Source organism: Haliotis rubra, unplaced genomic scaffold (assembly GCF_003918875.1).
Source record: "Haliotis rubra isolate DU_JTF1 unplaced genomic scaffold, ASM391887v1 Scf1, whole genome shotgun sequence".
Lineage (NCBI taxonomy): Eukaryota > Metazoa > Mollusca > Gastropoda > Lepetellida > Haliotidae > Haliotis > Haliotis rubra.
In genome coordinates this window covers 4,708,123-4,726,550 of record NW_025764891.1, presented here as the reverse complement: position 1 = coordinate 4,726,550, position 18,428 = coordinate 4,708,123, and the positions used below count along the sequence as shown (strand labels likewise).

The 18,428-nt window shown below is 38.9% G+C and overlaps 1 protein-coding gene across 1 annotated transcript in view; it reads right to left on the bottom strand.

Annotated features, from left to right (window-relative positions):
• Positions 1–18,286, bottom strand: part of LOC124274313 (vascular endothelial growth factor receptor 1-like) — an 81,862-nt gene extending 63,576 nt beyond the window's left edge. The window contains exon 1 of the mRNA XM_046709693.1: positions 17,908–18,286. Within this exon, the coding sequence (XP_046565649.1) occupies positions 17,908–17,965 (58 nt within the window). The 5' untranslated portion in view covers positions 17,966–18,286. The remainder of the gene's footprint in view (positions 1–17,907) is intronic.
• Positions 18,287–18,428: the final 142 nt, after the last annotated feature.

Genomic DNA, 18,428 nt, shown 5'->3' with positions numbered 1-18,428 from the left:
TTCCCATGGCGTACTAGTGAATGGTTAACAAAAGTCAACCTGCTATTACTTTTGAAAAAAATATCTGGGACTAAACGTTCAGTTCATTAGTTCCTTCCTTTTACCCTCGGCACTCATTCATATGGTTGAATCTCTCACCCTTATTTTGCTCCTTATAAACAGAGTCCCCCTCTTTTGCATATAGTCCCCTCACCCCAACCCGTTCCTTCGCCACCTTGTCCCACCCTCCCGTCCGGTGGCACATCGTTTCCTTACATGCTCGTTATGCAAGTGATTCAGTTGAACTGCAAAATGGCTGAATCTCAATCATCCACTTCCCCACCCCTCTCTCTTGCATAGTCCCCTCACCCCAACCCTGATCCTTCGCCACCTTGCCCCACCCACCTGTGTTGTATAATTTCCCTACATGCTTGTGATTCAATAAAACTGCTCACACTATATCATGCATTTTTCCACTTCCCTACCCCCACAAGCCCCTGTATTGTTATAGATTGTCTTTCCCTCATTTTCATTCCTCATTATGTTAGTCAGTGAATAAAACTCTGAAACAGGTCACTTTCATCATCCACTCATACCCCACCCTCACCCCCACCCCCACACACACCCTCAGTATTGTTTCAGATATTGTTATTTCCCTACATTCTCATCATGTTAGTCACTGAATAAAACCTTATGACAGCACACTCATTACCACCCACAAAGTGTGTCTAGCCCATCCATCAACCTGCTCTGACAAACGCGTTTCAACAAAACACTGTCATGCTAATCCACAGGAGATAAAGTTTTTACCAAGAAATAACCTGTCTCACATATGCTACCAGATAACATCAACAGTATGTCATAACGTACAACTATTTCCTTTGTCAACAGCAACAAGGAAGTCAATCGAATCCATAAAAACACAAATACCTGTGCTTATCCCATAGGCAGTGTATTATGTCAAACAAAAAGCATGCAATATTGCAGTATGATCTAGAAGAGCAGATATACAGCTTTATCACCCTTACACAGCACTATTAGTAATGACTATTAAGACGACTTGAGACATGATACATTTTCAGCGCAAAATAATTATTACACACTATTTTATTATTATTATTATTATTGTATATTTATATAGCGCACATATCCACGCACTAGTGCATGCTCAAGGCGCTGGTAGTTTTTCCCTCGATCATTGGATGACAATCTCAACGGCACATCTTATTATTAATCTCAACTCCCTGGGGAGCATACAACTCTTGCATACTATTTACATACTCAAACACTGCAAACCTCTTGTGAGAATGTGAAATATGTAAGTACTGACATTCTTTCAACAACACAATCTGGTCAGCTGTCCCAATGCATGTTAAATAAAGTTATGTCTGTAATTTGCAGTAAAGTTCAGGGTCTCACATATTAGTGTTGTATGACAAATGTCCCATCAGAGGGATGAATTATCTAACCACTAGGACCACTTCAGAGTTAAAACATGTGACATTTCAACACAATCAATTACAAACAAAATGCCGTCACTGTTGGGTATGACACTTTCGCCAACCAATTCATTATATAAACTAGAAGGCTAATATACACATGACAGATACTGCACTTAATCACACAATAATGAACTGAATCACCCAGTTCAAAACATAATTCAAACACTTTTATTTAAAAAGCTGTTGAAATTCTACATGACTCCTTTGAACCTCTTTATAATTTATAATATAGTATCAAAATATAACATTTTTTTCATTTAAAAAAAATACTTGCAACAAGCATGATGTTATGAAATGTTAAACGATAATAACAGTTTTTGACTTTCATAATACATCCTTTCTGTGGATTTAGCTGAGGTGGCTGATATTAAGAAAAAATTATTTTGGTGATCTGACATAAGTGTGCCATAACATTCCATAAGAACACAAAATTTCAAAGCTGGTTTTGGATTTTTCATTACACAATCTCCCTATGGCATCAGTTAAGGTGCTGTTTTGCAAAAGATTTTTTAACTATTCCAAGAACCACAAATCATCATTTCTCAGCGTTCATCTGTGACAGCCCTCTTTGATAGTTGTTTGAGACTGAGATCCTTGTATGCATATTACCCTTATCTGCAATGTGACCAGCTCCCTAGACTAGTGAACAGTGTGTCTGCCTGGAGAGGAGAAGGTCATGGGTTCGATACCAAACGGTACCATTCCAAAATAGATGAAAAGATGGTACTTATAGTTGTTACCTTGCTAGGGGCTCGGCATTAAGGGTATGAAACAGGTACTTGTGGGCTTGGAATCAGCATACTGTGGCAGATGGTGAGCGTGTTGGGTTTTATTCCGCTTTTAGGCCAGACCAATTTTTTTTCTTGTTTTACGGATTTTTGTGCCCAGAAAGGCAGGAGAGAAGAGAAAAATAAAAAAAATTACGAGTCAAAGCAAAAACCTACATGAGTTTCCACGTTAACTCTTTTGGTTTGTTCATATCAACTAAAAATAAGTTGAGTGAGTTTAGGTTACACACTGATTTCAAGAGTATTTCACGTATATCATATTATTTGAGGATTTTATTTTTTGAGCGGGGAAAATTAATTTCTTTTTTTTCTTATTCTTGAAAAAATACGACCGGCGGATCCATAAAACAAGAAATATAATTGGTCTGGCCTTAGCAATATTACAGTAATATCACAATATCACAGCAGGGGACACCAGAAATGGGCTTCACACATTGTACCAATGTATGGAATCGAATCCTGGTCTTTGGCATGACGAGCAAATGCTTTAACCACTAGGCTACCCGACTGCCCCCTGTGGCAGATATGGGTTATTCAAATTAAACTGTGACATGGTAATAACCAAAGTAGCACTAAAAATCAAGCACTAGTCTCACTTGGTACAAGTATAACCACACCCACACACATGGTGCTGAATAACTGCAATAATCTTAAATGCAATATTTCCCTAGACTCCACCTCACCTTGTCAGGTGCAAGATTGTTTCAATAAAGGACCTGTTTTTATCTCTAAATGACAAAACAAAATAACACGTTCTTGGTCTTCCTGGTCTCAAATGTCACTATCCTTCTCATGTTCATTTTTTTCTAGGCCCTAATGTCTCTTTCAATTTCACCTGCACTGAGTTACCCCCAAACCTCTACCCTTCCCTTCCCAGCTTTTTTCAATAAAAGACCTGTTATCATCTCGAAATGAAAAAACAAAATCGCACGTATTTGGGTCTTCTTTGTCTCCTTCTTCACATGTTCATTTTTTCCAGACCCCAATGTCTCTTTTACTTTCACCTGTACCCAGTTCCCCCAAGACCTCTACCCTTCCCCCTTGTCTTGCACCAGCAGACACCCTCCCCTTCCCTGGATGGCTACCCCTCCGTGGCTCACCGACTTGAAACACATAAGCCTTGTGTCATTCATCTGTCTCTCTGGCTACACTACCTTATGAATGGAAGACCTTCAAGCTGCAAGGCTGGTATGAATATGAATGTATGGTGACTCGTTCACTGTAAACACTCTGAAGTGGTAAGCTTCAAAGGCGATTAAACATATCAAAACATTACATTTTGCTCAACGACATATGCATTATGTGAATATGAATGTGGTATACATCAACTTTTATTAGAAATATTTTCAATCCTTCATATTTTCTGCATCCTTACATTAGAGAGAGTGATATTAATCATGTCAAGCTGTAGTCACCAGGATCCTGTGTGGTAAATCAAAACCTGGTCTTAGGTGGGATAAGCAAACACCTTAACTGACTGACTGACTGAGTTTGGTTTTACACTGCTTTTAGCAATATTCCAGCAACATCACGGTGGGGGATATCAGAAATGGGCTTCACACATTGTACCCATGTGGGGATTCGAACCCAGGTCTTCGGCGTGACGAGCCAACGCTTTAACCATTAGGCTACCCCACCGCCCCAAACACCTTAACCAATCATCTACCCTACCATCCCAGAATTTAAGCCAGGACTAAGTCGGATGTGACTGAGTCAGACATAAGCATCTATGGCAGCCATCTTAACTTGTGGGAACTCGCTCCATACTTCCTGATAGTTTACTTACACAAATAATGATGGCTTTTAGATCATATCAAATTAATCATCACCCTGCATACAAGAAAATGCTTAACATGCCATAACAGCTTTTTATGAACATTTAAACTGGCTAATCTGTTGTGGGAGGTGGGGGCGTAGCTTACTAGTTATTAGTGGTGTTCCGATTAATTGAAATAATCGAAGATTGGTCGCAGTGACCAAACGACCAAGCAATCGATCACATTTTCTCATAATCGAACATAAACAATTTTGGAACTACTGTTTTAGTGTTTGAAATACTTGACGATGGAACATATCTTAGAAGTTGTCAGGTCCTGAAAACATGTTTAATTCTTAGAAAAAGTTACTTCACTAACTGAAAAGTCATGACTCAATATTTCTCTAAGACTCCAGGAAGTTTATGTTCATGATATATTAGTCATCACTTTGAAGTAGCAAGTTGCATCATGTTATACTTTTCTGCAATAACAACCTGGATAGGAAAATCTGAAAAATGAGGCTAACCAATTTTTTCGATGATTGTTCATTGGTAATGAAGCAATCATCAATTGTGAGATTTCAACCAATTCCCAACACTACTAGTTATATCATAATGACATGAGCAGGTTTGAATCTGGGCCTATTGCTAGTGTTCCATATGGCTACACTGTAGCTTAAAGCAATGCAAGGCATACTAAGAATGAACTCATGTGCCAGCTCAGGACAAACACTTCTGACATCATGTTTAATCAACAACCAATTGAGTGAAGGAGTGAGTGAGTTTTGTTTTATGCCGCTTTTAGCAATATTCCAGCAATATCATGGCAGGGGGAGACCAGAAATGGGCTTCACACATTTTACCCATGTGGGGATCGAACCTGGGTCTTTGGCGTGAGCAGTAATCATTTTAACCACTAGGCTAACCCACCAAGAGCTTATATAGCATATATCACATAAACATATTCACTGAGTGAGTGAGTGAGTGAATAAGTGAATGAATGAGAGAGAGTGATTGAATGAGAGTGAGTGCACAACTTTTAGCAATACTGCAGCAATGTCCTGGTGGGAACACCAGAAATTGTCTTCACACATTGTACTCCAGGCAGTGAGTAGTAGAAAAACATATGACATAGGCACTTGTATCATAAGTTGAGGCATGTGTATTTCAACTTGTTTGTTTATTAATTATGATTTATCATCCAAACTGCTTCCTATTTCCTGATGAAAGTGTCTAGCCAAGCTTCAAGGCTTCTGAACCGTGAACAGAGCTCTGGAAATGAACTTTTACCACATCTGGAAATTTCATCTTCTTAACAACAGAATTAAACCCCAAACCGTCAAATACATTTTGACATGTGCAATCTGCACTGCAGGAGGAAATGACTGTATTCAGTATGACAAGTGTCCCAGGTTTTTTGTCAATCATTTTCTCCAGTGCCAAAAGTCAGCATGTTCCATTCTCCACAGTACCCTGATACAACCTCCAAACTATACACCACCATACACAACTGTCTGCAATTCCACCTGCAACAGAAACAGCCCAACCCTTGGTCTCCTTCTCTGTACCCTACACAAGCTGTCTGTTACCCCAACACCAGTTCCCGCAGTACCACCTTCTCAAAAAGTTCCCCACCTTTCAGCAACCTTCCCTCTCTCAACATACTCCCCCCCCACCCCCTTCCCTCAACAATCTACCCTTTTCTCAACAACCTCCCCTTTCCTCCTACCTGTGAAGGTCCGGGTTAGAATATTGATCTTCAGTAACCCATGCTTGTCATAAGAGGCGACGAATGGGATCGGGTGGTCAGGCTCACTGACTTGGTTGACACATGTCATCGGTTCCCAATTGCGCAGATTGATGCTCATGCTGTTGATCACTGGATTGTCTGGTCCAGACTCGACTATCTACAGACCGCCATCATATAGCTGGAATATTGCTGAGTGCGGCGTAAAACTAAACTCACTCACTCACTCCCCTCTCCTCCTCCCCAAATTCACCTCACTCTCACAGTACTTTCCTCTGAACAACACTCCTTCCAGTAAGCAACATACACAGTCCTCTTCAAGTTACCTGAACTTTCTCCCTCCCGTCAGTAAACCCTTCTCAACCCCTCCAACAACCTCTATAGTCCACTTCCAGTTACCCTTGACTTTACCCGCTCTCTGTCTCCTCGGTAAATCCGTCCTACTGACTCGCTCCTCTCTCTCTGACCTTCAATATATTCCAGTTCCAGTTTGACTTGATTTTACTCCCCCCCTCCCTCCCCTCTAACCCAACCCTCTCTAAAACCTCTGTAGGTCAGTTCCACATTTTGCTGCCACTTCACTCAAACCCTCCCCTTCACTTTCCCAATCTCAGGCCCTTCAGTACTCTTCCACTTGACCTCTTCTAGCCCTTCCCTTCTAAGAATCAACCCTCTCATTCTTAACCCCCTCATGTCCCCATGCGCATATCTAAAAAAAAATACAATACCCTTCCTGATTTACCCATAAATAAATAAATAAATAAATAAATAAATAAATAAATAAATAAATAAATAAATAAATAAATAAATAAATAAATAAATAAATAAATAAATAAATAAATAAATATGTACGGTATCTTTTGAAGTAGTTTGTTAGGATTTTAACCAAAATCCTTGAAAGAATTCCTCTGAAATATGTCAAATAGCAACTCTGTCAATCATACATCAAACGTGGAATTACAAAATCATTCCAGAACCAAATCCATACCTCCCTCTGCCCCTCCTATCAAAATGTCCATCAATTCTGACACCCCCAGCACAGACTGAACATGGCCTGGTGGGCCCCCAGTCAGTCTGCTTTTCATGTTGGGGAACTGCTATAGTGCACCATATGATAAGCCTTCAGAAAGAGATGCGGCCTATCTTAAGGGAATACGCGATGATGCAAAATGTCATGTACTCGATAACGTTGTTTCTGAAGTTCAGAGCCAAGCTTTAAGTGCAAACTTTCCACAAGGCACAGGTTCAGCTATTACTACACGAGCACAATGTCTTTATCATGTGCACCTGTCAATCTGAAGAGATTCGGGTACAGAGTGTATGTTCAAACAGGTACATTCAAACATGAATGACTCCTGGTATATATAGGTTCAAAAGAGGATAGCAGTTGTAAAATAGTTTCAAGTGACAATAATGTACAGTATTTAGAGACAGGAAATATGAAGTGTTATACAACACATGTCTGTCAAGAAACTATCCTACACAGTAGTTATACAATTAGGAGATAAACATCATGTGTTGGCGAATTTCCGGGTGTTATTGAGTATTTGAAGCACGGGAATTATATGAGATAAACATCATGTGTTGGCGAATTTCCGGGTGTTATTGAGTATTTGAAGCACGGGAATTATATGAGATAAACATCATGTGTTGGTGAATTTCCGGGTGTTATTGAGTATTTGAAGCACGGAATTATATGAGATAAACATCACGCGTTGGCGAATGGTGTTATTGAGTATTTGAAGCACGGGATTAAATTCGCCAACACATGATGTTTATCGACATTGTAAACACAAAAGTAAACTGAAAGGTCCACACACGTTTTTTGTGTCTGCTCTCATTGACATCGAGTACGGGTACAGCAGTGAAATGTCATCAGCCGGCCGTTTCGGCTGTCTCCAATGGTAGCATCTGGAACTGCTCATTTGTGACGTCATTCGGACTTTACGTCACAATATGATTTTAATGACGTCACCACAGCTGACGATGTAACAATACAATGGTGTGAGCGATGTTTGTATGTATTAATATGCAGAGAACTTCCGGGAATCAAACACCATTTGATCACGTTTTTCAACCAATCAGATTAAAGAACACAGTGACTTTTGGTTTACAATATTCCAGCACTATCTCAGTCCAGGATACCAAAAATGGGCTTTGAATAAATCTACCCCTCTTCTTTTAAGTGAGTGAGTGAGTGAGTGAGTTTATTTTTACGCCGCTTTAAGCAGTATTCCAGCAATATCACGGTGGGGGACACCAGAAATCGGCTTCACATATTGTACCCATGTGGGGAATCGAAGCTGGGTCTTCAGCATGATGAGCCAAAGCTTTAACCACTAGGCTATCCCACCGCCTGTCTTCTTTTTAAGATATTGAGAACAGAATTAATGCATACCTTCATGAGGGAATCTGGTCAGCAAGGGGACGTGTGTGCGTGAAAACCAGGTTTCATAAAATACAACTAGTGAAGATACCCTACTCGATAAGTTTACACTCATAACATTTCATACATTAAAAAAACTTGTGACAACAAACAATTCAAAACATTTTGAAAGTTAAACGCTGTTTCCAAAAGTGCCCGTTTTTCAAAGTGTACAAATATGCTACAAGGGTTATCTCAGCTCGCAGTTGCATATCAAAAAGTTATCATGGGCTGTAGAGAAATTGTGTCATAATATTTAGCATGCTGTGATTATCCCATTTCCAAACAAACCAGTTTTACCACATACCTCATATGATACTGTCAACGCTAAGGTGAAATGGAGTAGAGAAGACAAAAATAAAATAATGAAAATATAACCATCAATCATTGTTTTGAAATCCCTAATATGGTCACATTAGATGGAGTAGACACAAGAAAAATGAAAAAAATATATATGTAACTATTAATCATTGTTATGAATGTTTCTGAAAAAAAAATGGCCATTAATCATTGTTTTGAAATGTCTTCACATGCAGTTCTGGAAACTGTATGATGGATTCCTATGAAGAGTGGTTATGTAGTTATCAGACACTGCCACAACAATCTATTTCTTATTTCTATTCTAAATAACATTCTAAATGCTGCTGAATGTGAATAATTATTTGTAAAAAAATACCTTTCTTGCGACTGCTTAGGAAATTAACATCAAGTCAACTTGCAACATCTTTTTTTATATTTTGTCTAATATCTCTCAGCATATTGACAAAATAAATCTTAAACCCCTTAAATTCACTTTGTCGGTCTTAAACATGTTAAAGAGAATATGGTTAGTTAATTGGTAGATTCAGGCTCATAGGTGATCTCTACTTGGACCAATGGCCAACAAGCAGATAAGAAGGTGATGATACAGTTGGTCTCAACATGATAAACAACCTCATCAACAACCGCTCATGAAGACGATATCAAGCCGTTCCACCAGGGAAGGTCGTTAAATTGAAAGTGTTGGATAACACCTCTAATGTCAGTTACAATACTGGGTGTCAGTCCAAAATGGCGCAGTCAACAACTAGTATGGGTCTGAGAAATATCGGATCAAAACAGGCAAATCTGGGACTAGAAACCATAATAATTGCATTTTTGCAAGTCTAAGGGAACATACTTCAGCAACAAGGCAACTGGGTTACCCATAACATAAAAGGACTGAACAAGACAAAGACCGGGGTGGAAATAACTTTAAAATTGCTAGTGTACTCCGGTACAGTGGCACATATATGTAAAATCACTTGCCCTGATAAGTTTTCCACTATACCGTCCGTTTTGTTGTTGCTTTTTAAATAAACAACATTATTAACATTGGAAAGTCAACTGGACACCGGTACAGCGTGATATACAAATTTGCTTGCCCGACAGAAAAAAACACTGGACTCGGACGTCGGGCAATGGGTTATTTCCACCCTTGCAAAGAGACAAGATACTGAAAACTTGAAATCTGTAAACGTCCACACAGGGAATATCACCATCTGCGACAAACAATATACAGGACAATCTCTTGTATCCCATTCCTCTCACTGAGGTGAACAGGTAACTTTTTAAACATACTGGGGCCACACACGACATGTGACGGACAAGCCACTCACTTTTGACTGTGATCACAGTCAAGTATGCTGAGTGTCACAATACAGACCCCCATGGTTCACGTTCTGCAAGGGACAAGCAAAGACCCCACAAAGCCTCTTTGTCAAATACTACACACTCAACAACTGTGAACCTAAAGGCTAATTTATGTCATGATACTGCTGTGTATGTTTTCTATAAACTTTCTGTAACAATACAATGTTATGGAATATGCTGTCAGTCGTACAACAGCACAGCAGGGCCGATTGCTATTTATTTTCAAATTCCGGGGCAGAATCTGTACTGCCGTGCTTCTTAATGGCACACTTATGACAATAATATTCATAATGACCATCATAAATATTATCCAATACTTCGCTATTTCTTTGCAATAAGATTTATGTTAATTAGATATTCTTGATTATATGCCAAAGATTTTGCTGAAGTATGATTCATATTTTCATATCATATATGTCACAGAAAGTCATTCCCTAGTATAGTTGTGCTAAATTCTTAGAAGCAAGAGTTAAATGTCAACCCTGAATTATGACCCTTGGTCCCAATCCACAAAGTATTAACAGCGTTATGCTTGTAGATATCACTAAAGTAGTAAACGCCTTCAACCAGGACCCCTACATTTATTGAGCACAAAGTCTTCTGAGAGGCGCAACAATTGTAAGCCTGTATAGTTACGATAAGTTATGTTACTCTCAGACCAAGGATCAAAGTGTGAGTGAGAAAGTTTAGTTTTATGCCGCTTTTAGCAATATTCCAGCAATATAAAGACAGGGGACACCAGAAATGGGCTTCACACATTGTACCCATGTGGGGAATCAAACCTGGGTCTTCAGCATGGCAAGCGAATGCTTTTACCACAAGGCTACCCCACCGCCCCAAGGATCAAAGACTAATCTGCGATTTGATCTACAGATCCTGGCATGTCAAAGGGATGGAACTCTGACCACACCACATCATTACCTGTGTCCCCTTTACATTTTGAGCTCCAGCCCTTGGTTACTGTTACTTCACTATTGGTAAATGCAGATAACTGTCATACGTTCATGACCCCCTCAGTATTTTTGTGATAAATTTTGACGATCCACACCCCACTATTTGCAATCTCTTTTTCATCATTCCCCCTCCGATACTTCACGCAACCTCCTCAAAATGGCCTGGGTGCTCTTGTACTAAACAACCCTAGGGCTACAATTGTCTTAAAGTGTATGTCAAGGTTTTGGAGTGAGTGAGTGAGTTTAGTTTTATGCTGCACTACAAGGTTTTGCAGTTATGATCACCTTAGTTCTAAGATCGCTTTGTCAAACATACAGTCCCTTAAGACACTATTCCCTTTCATTAGCCCTGTTTTCTTCTGGCCTAATCAAGTTATAAGGAATACTGAAACACTGACAAGCATATCATTAAAGCTTCGCAACTCCATCAATCACTGCCCCTTAAACAAGTAGGTAGTGGTAATATCTGCCCGATGGCAAGTAAAACGTATTGAAATAAACGCAAAAGCATTTTGTACTCGAATGACACAGGGGGAATTGTTAGAAGAATCCTTTGGGCAAACGATCCCTCAAAACTACTTAGCGTCGGAATTTCCCATAAAAGTGACTGCATGCAAAGGCAACTTCCTCCGCTTCTTAGTTATCAATTCGGTGTTCGCTAGTGACACAGATCGTACAACTCATCCCAGGTGATAGATGGGCCCAAAAACACAATATGCCTGTTTGAGAGTTCACCATTATGAAGTGATGGCTAGACTTCGCAGTGTCATAGTCTCCGCAAGAATCAGCAGCTGGTGGTTGGCAACCGGCCAACTGGGATTCAACATTCTGATGTTTAGCAAACTTCCTAACTCTCCGCTCTGCAGGCTGAAATCTCGAGAACTCATAACGTTTCAAATTAAGACAAATCTCCAAGCTGTTACTATCAGTATTGAGATGAAAACCTGGAGATTTGATAGTTTTCGAGTTAACGTGTTTGCCCATCTACTCTTAGGGAAGGCTGTGCTTCCTGATAAAATGATGACAGAGCTGTGTCACAAAGCAACATATTGACTGTGAAGATTCCTTGGTATGTAAATGTACATGGATAAAAAATTGGCAGTCCCATCTCTTTCTAGCCTGATGGGAAACAGCCCTGGAACATTTGACATAGATTAAATATGCTGAAAGCATGAAGCACATCAACATGTCCATCTCTATGAGTCCCTATTTATTGCTTCATCATAAAGTTCACATCCCATTCTATGGGGGCAGTGGGGTGGCCTTAAGTGGTTAAAGCATTGCTCATGACAGTGAAGACCGAGTTCGATTCCCCACATGTGTGAAGCCCATTTCTGGTGTCCCACGCAGTGATATTGCCAGAATATTGCTAAAAGTGGTGTAAAACTAAACTCACTCGCTCACCCTATTCTACATTCTTTACAAACAATGATACTGTCATGGCAGTATATTCTTTTTTGAAGGAAGAAAATAGAAGGCCACTGAATGGGTACATAGGTAAATAACCACAATCCTAGGTTAAGTTGTGATCTTAATCTCTTTTTATGGCTAATGCTAGTACATAACCTGCACAAAAAAAACATGAGTTTTTACCAATAATTTGGCAAAACACTTCCCCATACATAGTAAAAAAATCACAGCGACTTCTTGCAGTTTTCATTTGACCCCAACAAGAAAGAGTAGAAAACTTTAATCTTTAGAAGAGAGTTTGGACCAGAGAGTTCCTGCAGCACTGAAACTGCTTTGTGCAAATGGGGTCTGCTTTTATCATAGCCTCTTCAAAGCTTTATCTAAGGCAATAAATTTTATGTGGTTAGGTTAACTGTTCATCACCAAAGCAGGAACTCTTCCTGTCAAGAGAGTGAGTGAGTGAGGAAATATTTAAGAGATAGGGAAGGAGGTATCTAAGAGAAAGTGAGAGATGGATTGAGTGAGGGAAAGAGTGAAAGAAAGGAGGTAGAAATTTAGAGAGATAAGGGAAGGGATTGTGGGAAGGGAGGACAACATAGAAGGGAGATGAAGGCTTGACTAATGCTAAGTCTCTGAATATATATAATTTTGATAGTAACCATGCGCTGTTAAAGATCAATATTCTAACCAGGACCTTCATGGGTCTAGGCAGTAGCGGAAATAATGTGGTTCAGGGACTGTGACAAAAACTAGACTGTCTGGTACAGACTCAAATATTTACATTCCAATGCCAAAGAGCAGAATGCCATATTAAGAAAGAAATTTCATTTTGTAATCACTTTTGACCTGATTCTGAAGTATTTCAAAAGCCACTTTATACATTATCAGGGATCAAAAAGAAGGCTTTCAATGGAATAGCAATCATCTCCGACAAATGTTGGGGATGTCATAAAATCATCAGACTGTTACATCAGACTGTCAATGCATTGACAGTTTTTACACATACCCTTGACTAGTTTAAATGGTTCAGTTTTTGCTAATTAACAAGAGCTGCTGGAACAGCCACTACAAGTCAAGTGGATTGTTTACTTCAAAGTAACGATAACTGCTTAAACATGAGTCAGGATGTAGCGAAAACAAACCAGTATATAAAACAAATTTATGACATTTTACATCCTATGATCTTTTGCTGAATGACGGAATTGCTTTAAAAAATGAAAGTCTTTCTTTTGTTAATTCAATTTGTCTAACGTGCAATTCTACATCTGAACAGGTGAAGTGAAATGGGTCTTAATGTTGTGCACAAAGTTACTGCAATCAAAGAGCAATGTATGTGGGGAGGTGAGTGTGTGCGCATCCATGTGACTATAAGTATGTCTACCAAGGGGTGAGCGAGCGAGTGAGTGAGTGAGTGAGTGAGTGAGTGAGTGAGTGAGTGAGTGAGTTTAGCTTTACACCGCTTTTAGCAATATCACAGCAGGGAACACCAGAAATATGAATCATTGTACCCATGTGGGGAATCGCACCCAGGTCTTTGAAATGACAAGCGAACACTTTAACCTCTAGGCTACCCCACTGCCAGTCTATCTAGTACCATGCCACAGTTTCAACATGAATACTCAGTCACAATACGGTGAATCTGCGCTGTCAAGTCCTTGTTTCATCTTGGTAACACTGATAGCCATGCAGGGTATGACCATCTTTAAAAGGCTTCTGGTATGACTGGGCTAGGGATTGAACCATCGCTCTTACGTTCTCCAGGCTGACCTCTGAGCAGCAGTGAGGCCCAAAAAAGCAGTAAGTCTACAGGAACCTAGACTAAGGCTTAGTCTCTGAATATATATAATTTTGATAGTAACAAACAAGCCCATTTATATTGAAAAGGAGCCCTAGGGAGACCAGAGATTCAGAACCTGAACCTGAGGAAATCTAGACTTGCTTTATTTAGGGCTTTAGCACTGCAGAGAGGGCTTGGCAGTAGGGAAATTAATGTGGTTCAGGGACTGTGAGACAGACTAACAGGAACCCTGACCTGTTGTCTGATACCCATTGATGATGGATCTAGATCTTGGACAGGAATGTTGCCAAATCTTCATTCACTTTATCATGTGTCAACCTCAATATTAAGGTAAATATCACATGTACAATATAGCAAAGTGTTTGCTACAAGACATGGTTTTGGACACCCTCTGTAGATACAAACAGCTTTCTGGTAGTATGGTCCTAATCTAGGTTGTGAACAGGGCATCACAACTCAAGATAAATTTTGAAATATAGAATATTAAATTCTATTTGCTGATAATAATGAAAAACTTGCATATGTCAGAAAATAGAATGAATGATCAATATCACATACATGTAATAAAGCTGAAAATCCAGGCTACATTTTCATAAGTATCTAAAAACCTGATTTTGCAATAATTTTAATAACTGTGAAAAATATATATATATACAACTGCATAACTGTAATATGGAAATCAGGGGTAATTTTCATTTGTTCCTAAATGTTTCATGTTCATGTTATTTATTAGTTTGCAAATGATTGACGTCTCAATCAATGTATTTCATCTTTGCGTAACCTTACCAGCACACAGTTTGAAATGAGAAATGGGAAACAATTATCACTGGTATCACTTCCTAAAACGTTTCAAATGAATTGATGAAGCAGTTCGAATCTTTTATGAATAATTGCTAAAACTTTAAACCACCTCTCTGTGAGTTTTAAGAATTTACAGATAAAATGGCTTTTCATTTTAAATACATGTACAGGTTAAAGTGTAAACAAGAGTCCTGAAATGTCATAAGTATTGTTACATTGCTTTCACCTAAAAGTGACACCAAAAATGGGCTTTGCACATTGCACACATGTGGGGAATAAAACCCAGTCTTTGGCTTGACAGGCAAACACTTTGACCACTTGGCTACCAACATGGTCCCCTGAAAGTTTTGTTTATGTTACCCATAATACATTGTCATGTTCCACATCCAAGTTCAAAATGCCAATGAAGGTTCTCACACTTCACTACTGACAAAAAAGGGAATACTGGTTTTCAACAATGAAATAACGCACTGGCGTGAATGTCACACCACAAAATGAGTGTGTCCTGTTTTGACACTATTATTGGTGTCACACTGCTTCCTGGGAATTTGACGAAGAAAAACATACACAAATTAATAAACTGAAGGCCACTCTCTTAATGCCAAACTTAAAGACCAAAAAGGGTGTAACATTAACCTCAAAACTGAGGTCTCCATAAGGTACCAATATTCCCTGCCAAGATTATCACTCGTGTTTTCATGCAGCTGGGATCTACAAATTGGTTGTGATAGGGGCCCATTCTTAATATTTTGTTATATACAATTTTTTTACACATTTTTTAACGGAATTGGCTGTGATGTGTACAGACTGTGTTTTTTAAGCCTGGAGACGGCTAGTTTAAACTATATGCCACTAGTCCTGGGGGTTGCAGCTAGTCTTCCTTTAATGAGAGCTACATGTTGCCATGTTACATTTTCTGTCAGCTCATTCTGTTCCAGAATGTTCTTTCTGTTTTGAAAGAAAAATTGAAGCCTTGAGATCTGTTTCAGAATTACTGCCCTCAAATGCTACTACTAACTGAAGACTACCATAACTGGATTTCAGTTTTTCCACACTGTTAAGTAGCCTAGAACTAGCCGTCCAGCATGAATTAAAAAGGCTGTGTGTAACATGAATTTGAAAAAAAAACGACACAGAGATCACCTTCCATCCAGCTATGTTTTGGGAACCTATCTCCCACATAGCACAAATCAATCATATTATCTTCACATGGGACTGGGATTTTGTTTCAGACAAACAACATTCTGTGTCATCATTGTAACACAATGTGATGCGTTTATAAAACAAACTGATACATTAGTGTCACAAACTGATCTATTTGTAACACAGTGGGTGCATTTGTAATAATGTGATACATCTCATTATGTTTACTGCTCCTGTATAAGTAGCAGGGAAACAATTTATGCTTGGTCTTGCCCAGGCATATGGTTTTTTTGGTTGTTGAAATATACAAGTGACAACCACACTTACAGCTTTTTAAAGCATGGACGATCATCTTCACCATCAATGAGTGAGCATATTGAGTTTGATCTTTTGCAATGTTTCAATGATTCCAACAATACCGTGGCAAGGGACACAATAAATGGCCATCATACTGTGTAAACATGTTGAAAATCGAACCTTAGTCTTCAGTGTGATGAGCAAATGCTTTACCCGCTTGGCTACCCCAAAACCCATCAACATGAGTGAGTGAGTGAATTTGGTTTTACGCCGCTTTTACCAATATTCAAGCAACATCACGGCGGGGGACACCAGAAATTGGCTTCACACATTGTACCCATGTGGGGATTCGAACCCGGGTCTTCGGCGTGACGAGCCAACGCTTTAACCACTAGGCTACCCCACCGCCCCATCAACATGTTTTGACAAGGACACAATGAGCCAGATCACCACTTCATGTCTACAGTCATGAATGTAATACATGTCTTTAGTCATGAACATAAGGCTTGTCTTTCGTCATGAAAGGGACGCTTGTCTCTTGTCAGGGGGTAATGCTATTGTTAGACACAGTTCAAGAAGTAACCTCTTTATGCAAATTTGTTTCTGTTTACATGTCAACCCATTTATATATAAATATGTATCTAATTTTAGGGCTTCTGCCAACAGAGAAAGGCATATCCATCAAAATGATGGCGTGTTTACATCAAGCAGGATATGTCATAGTGAAAATAGCCATAGTTTTTAATGTACAGGCTGCATAAAGTTTTGGAAATTTACATTTGTTTGATATAAATCCATAACAAAATTTTAAACTTAAATTTTGAAGAAACTCAAAATTGCAGAATCAAGAATGGATTAACCAACTACAGGATAAAGAAAATAACACTCACAAAAATAAAATATTTTAATTTGGTAATACTTTAAACTCTAAGATGACTATGACCAGCATATATATAGCCCATAAACAACCTGTCACTCTTAAGTCCAATTAGGACCAATTAACAAGGTGATTGCTAATTAGTAAGATAATTAATCTATTTCAATGACTCGTGACCTCAGTGCCCCTGGTCTGTCTCCTGCAATCCTGAGGTAATACACCGAGCCTCACCTCTGTGTGCATTGGGATGTGTGAGTAAGCTAAATGGTGTTTAGTACTACCAAGCTAATTCGTTTATTAAGTGATGAACAGAACTTTTCAGAACAACTTGACATAGTCCAAAAGCACACACACACACAAAAAACCCCTAGAAAATCATAGTTTCTTTCGCAAAAGCATACATTATGAAATTAATTTCGAATATATGAAAATATATTCTTGTTTTCAATTTTCCAGGCGATTTGTCTTCTTTACAACATAAGTGATCACTGTAAATGGGGTTGTTAAGTTTCTAATTATTTTTTTACAATATTATAAGCATTGTGTGAAAACCATGACACACATTTCCTTGACTTTTCTTCATCTGAAAATGCTGTTTTTAATTAGGACAATGGAATATTTGGGTGAAAATGTAATAATTGAGCATTGTTTTCTTTGACAGAGTTGTTACAAAGCCTTCTGTATATATGGAGGCGCATGCTTAACATCAGAGTTGTCACAGGAAAAAAAGAAAAAGAGGCAAAATTATCAAAATACCTACCACAGACTGTACAAGACAGCGTATACAGGATTCCCACTAGCAAAATCTTTCCAGGCATAGTTACTTGAATAAGCTTTGGTTTGTCTGGCAAATCATCAACACAGGGTATCACGGTTACAAAGACACATTTTGGTTGCAAGAAGTACTCCAGGTGTGAAAACACAGTATATCCATGAAGAAACGGGTGTCATGCACACAAATCCAATGAATGAAACTGCGCCATAAGGGCTTGGCTAGTAAATCGTAGTAATATCCACTACCCCCGATGACTTCGCTGGTGAAAGAGGAGCTTTCATACTGAAGTGCCCTGGCTGAGTTCAGCTGAACATCGCAGTTACTTCAATCCAGTGTCCTCCCCAAACTACGTTATAGAAAATTCGAATCAAATTCGCTTTGAAGAGAATACGCATCAACTACACACCACTCGTGTATTCCAATCGACAGTTTTAATATCATACGTCAATAGAACATTGTTTTGTATTGTTATATAAGTTGTATGCATAGTTAAGTGTAAGTATTAG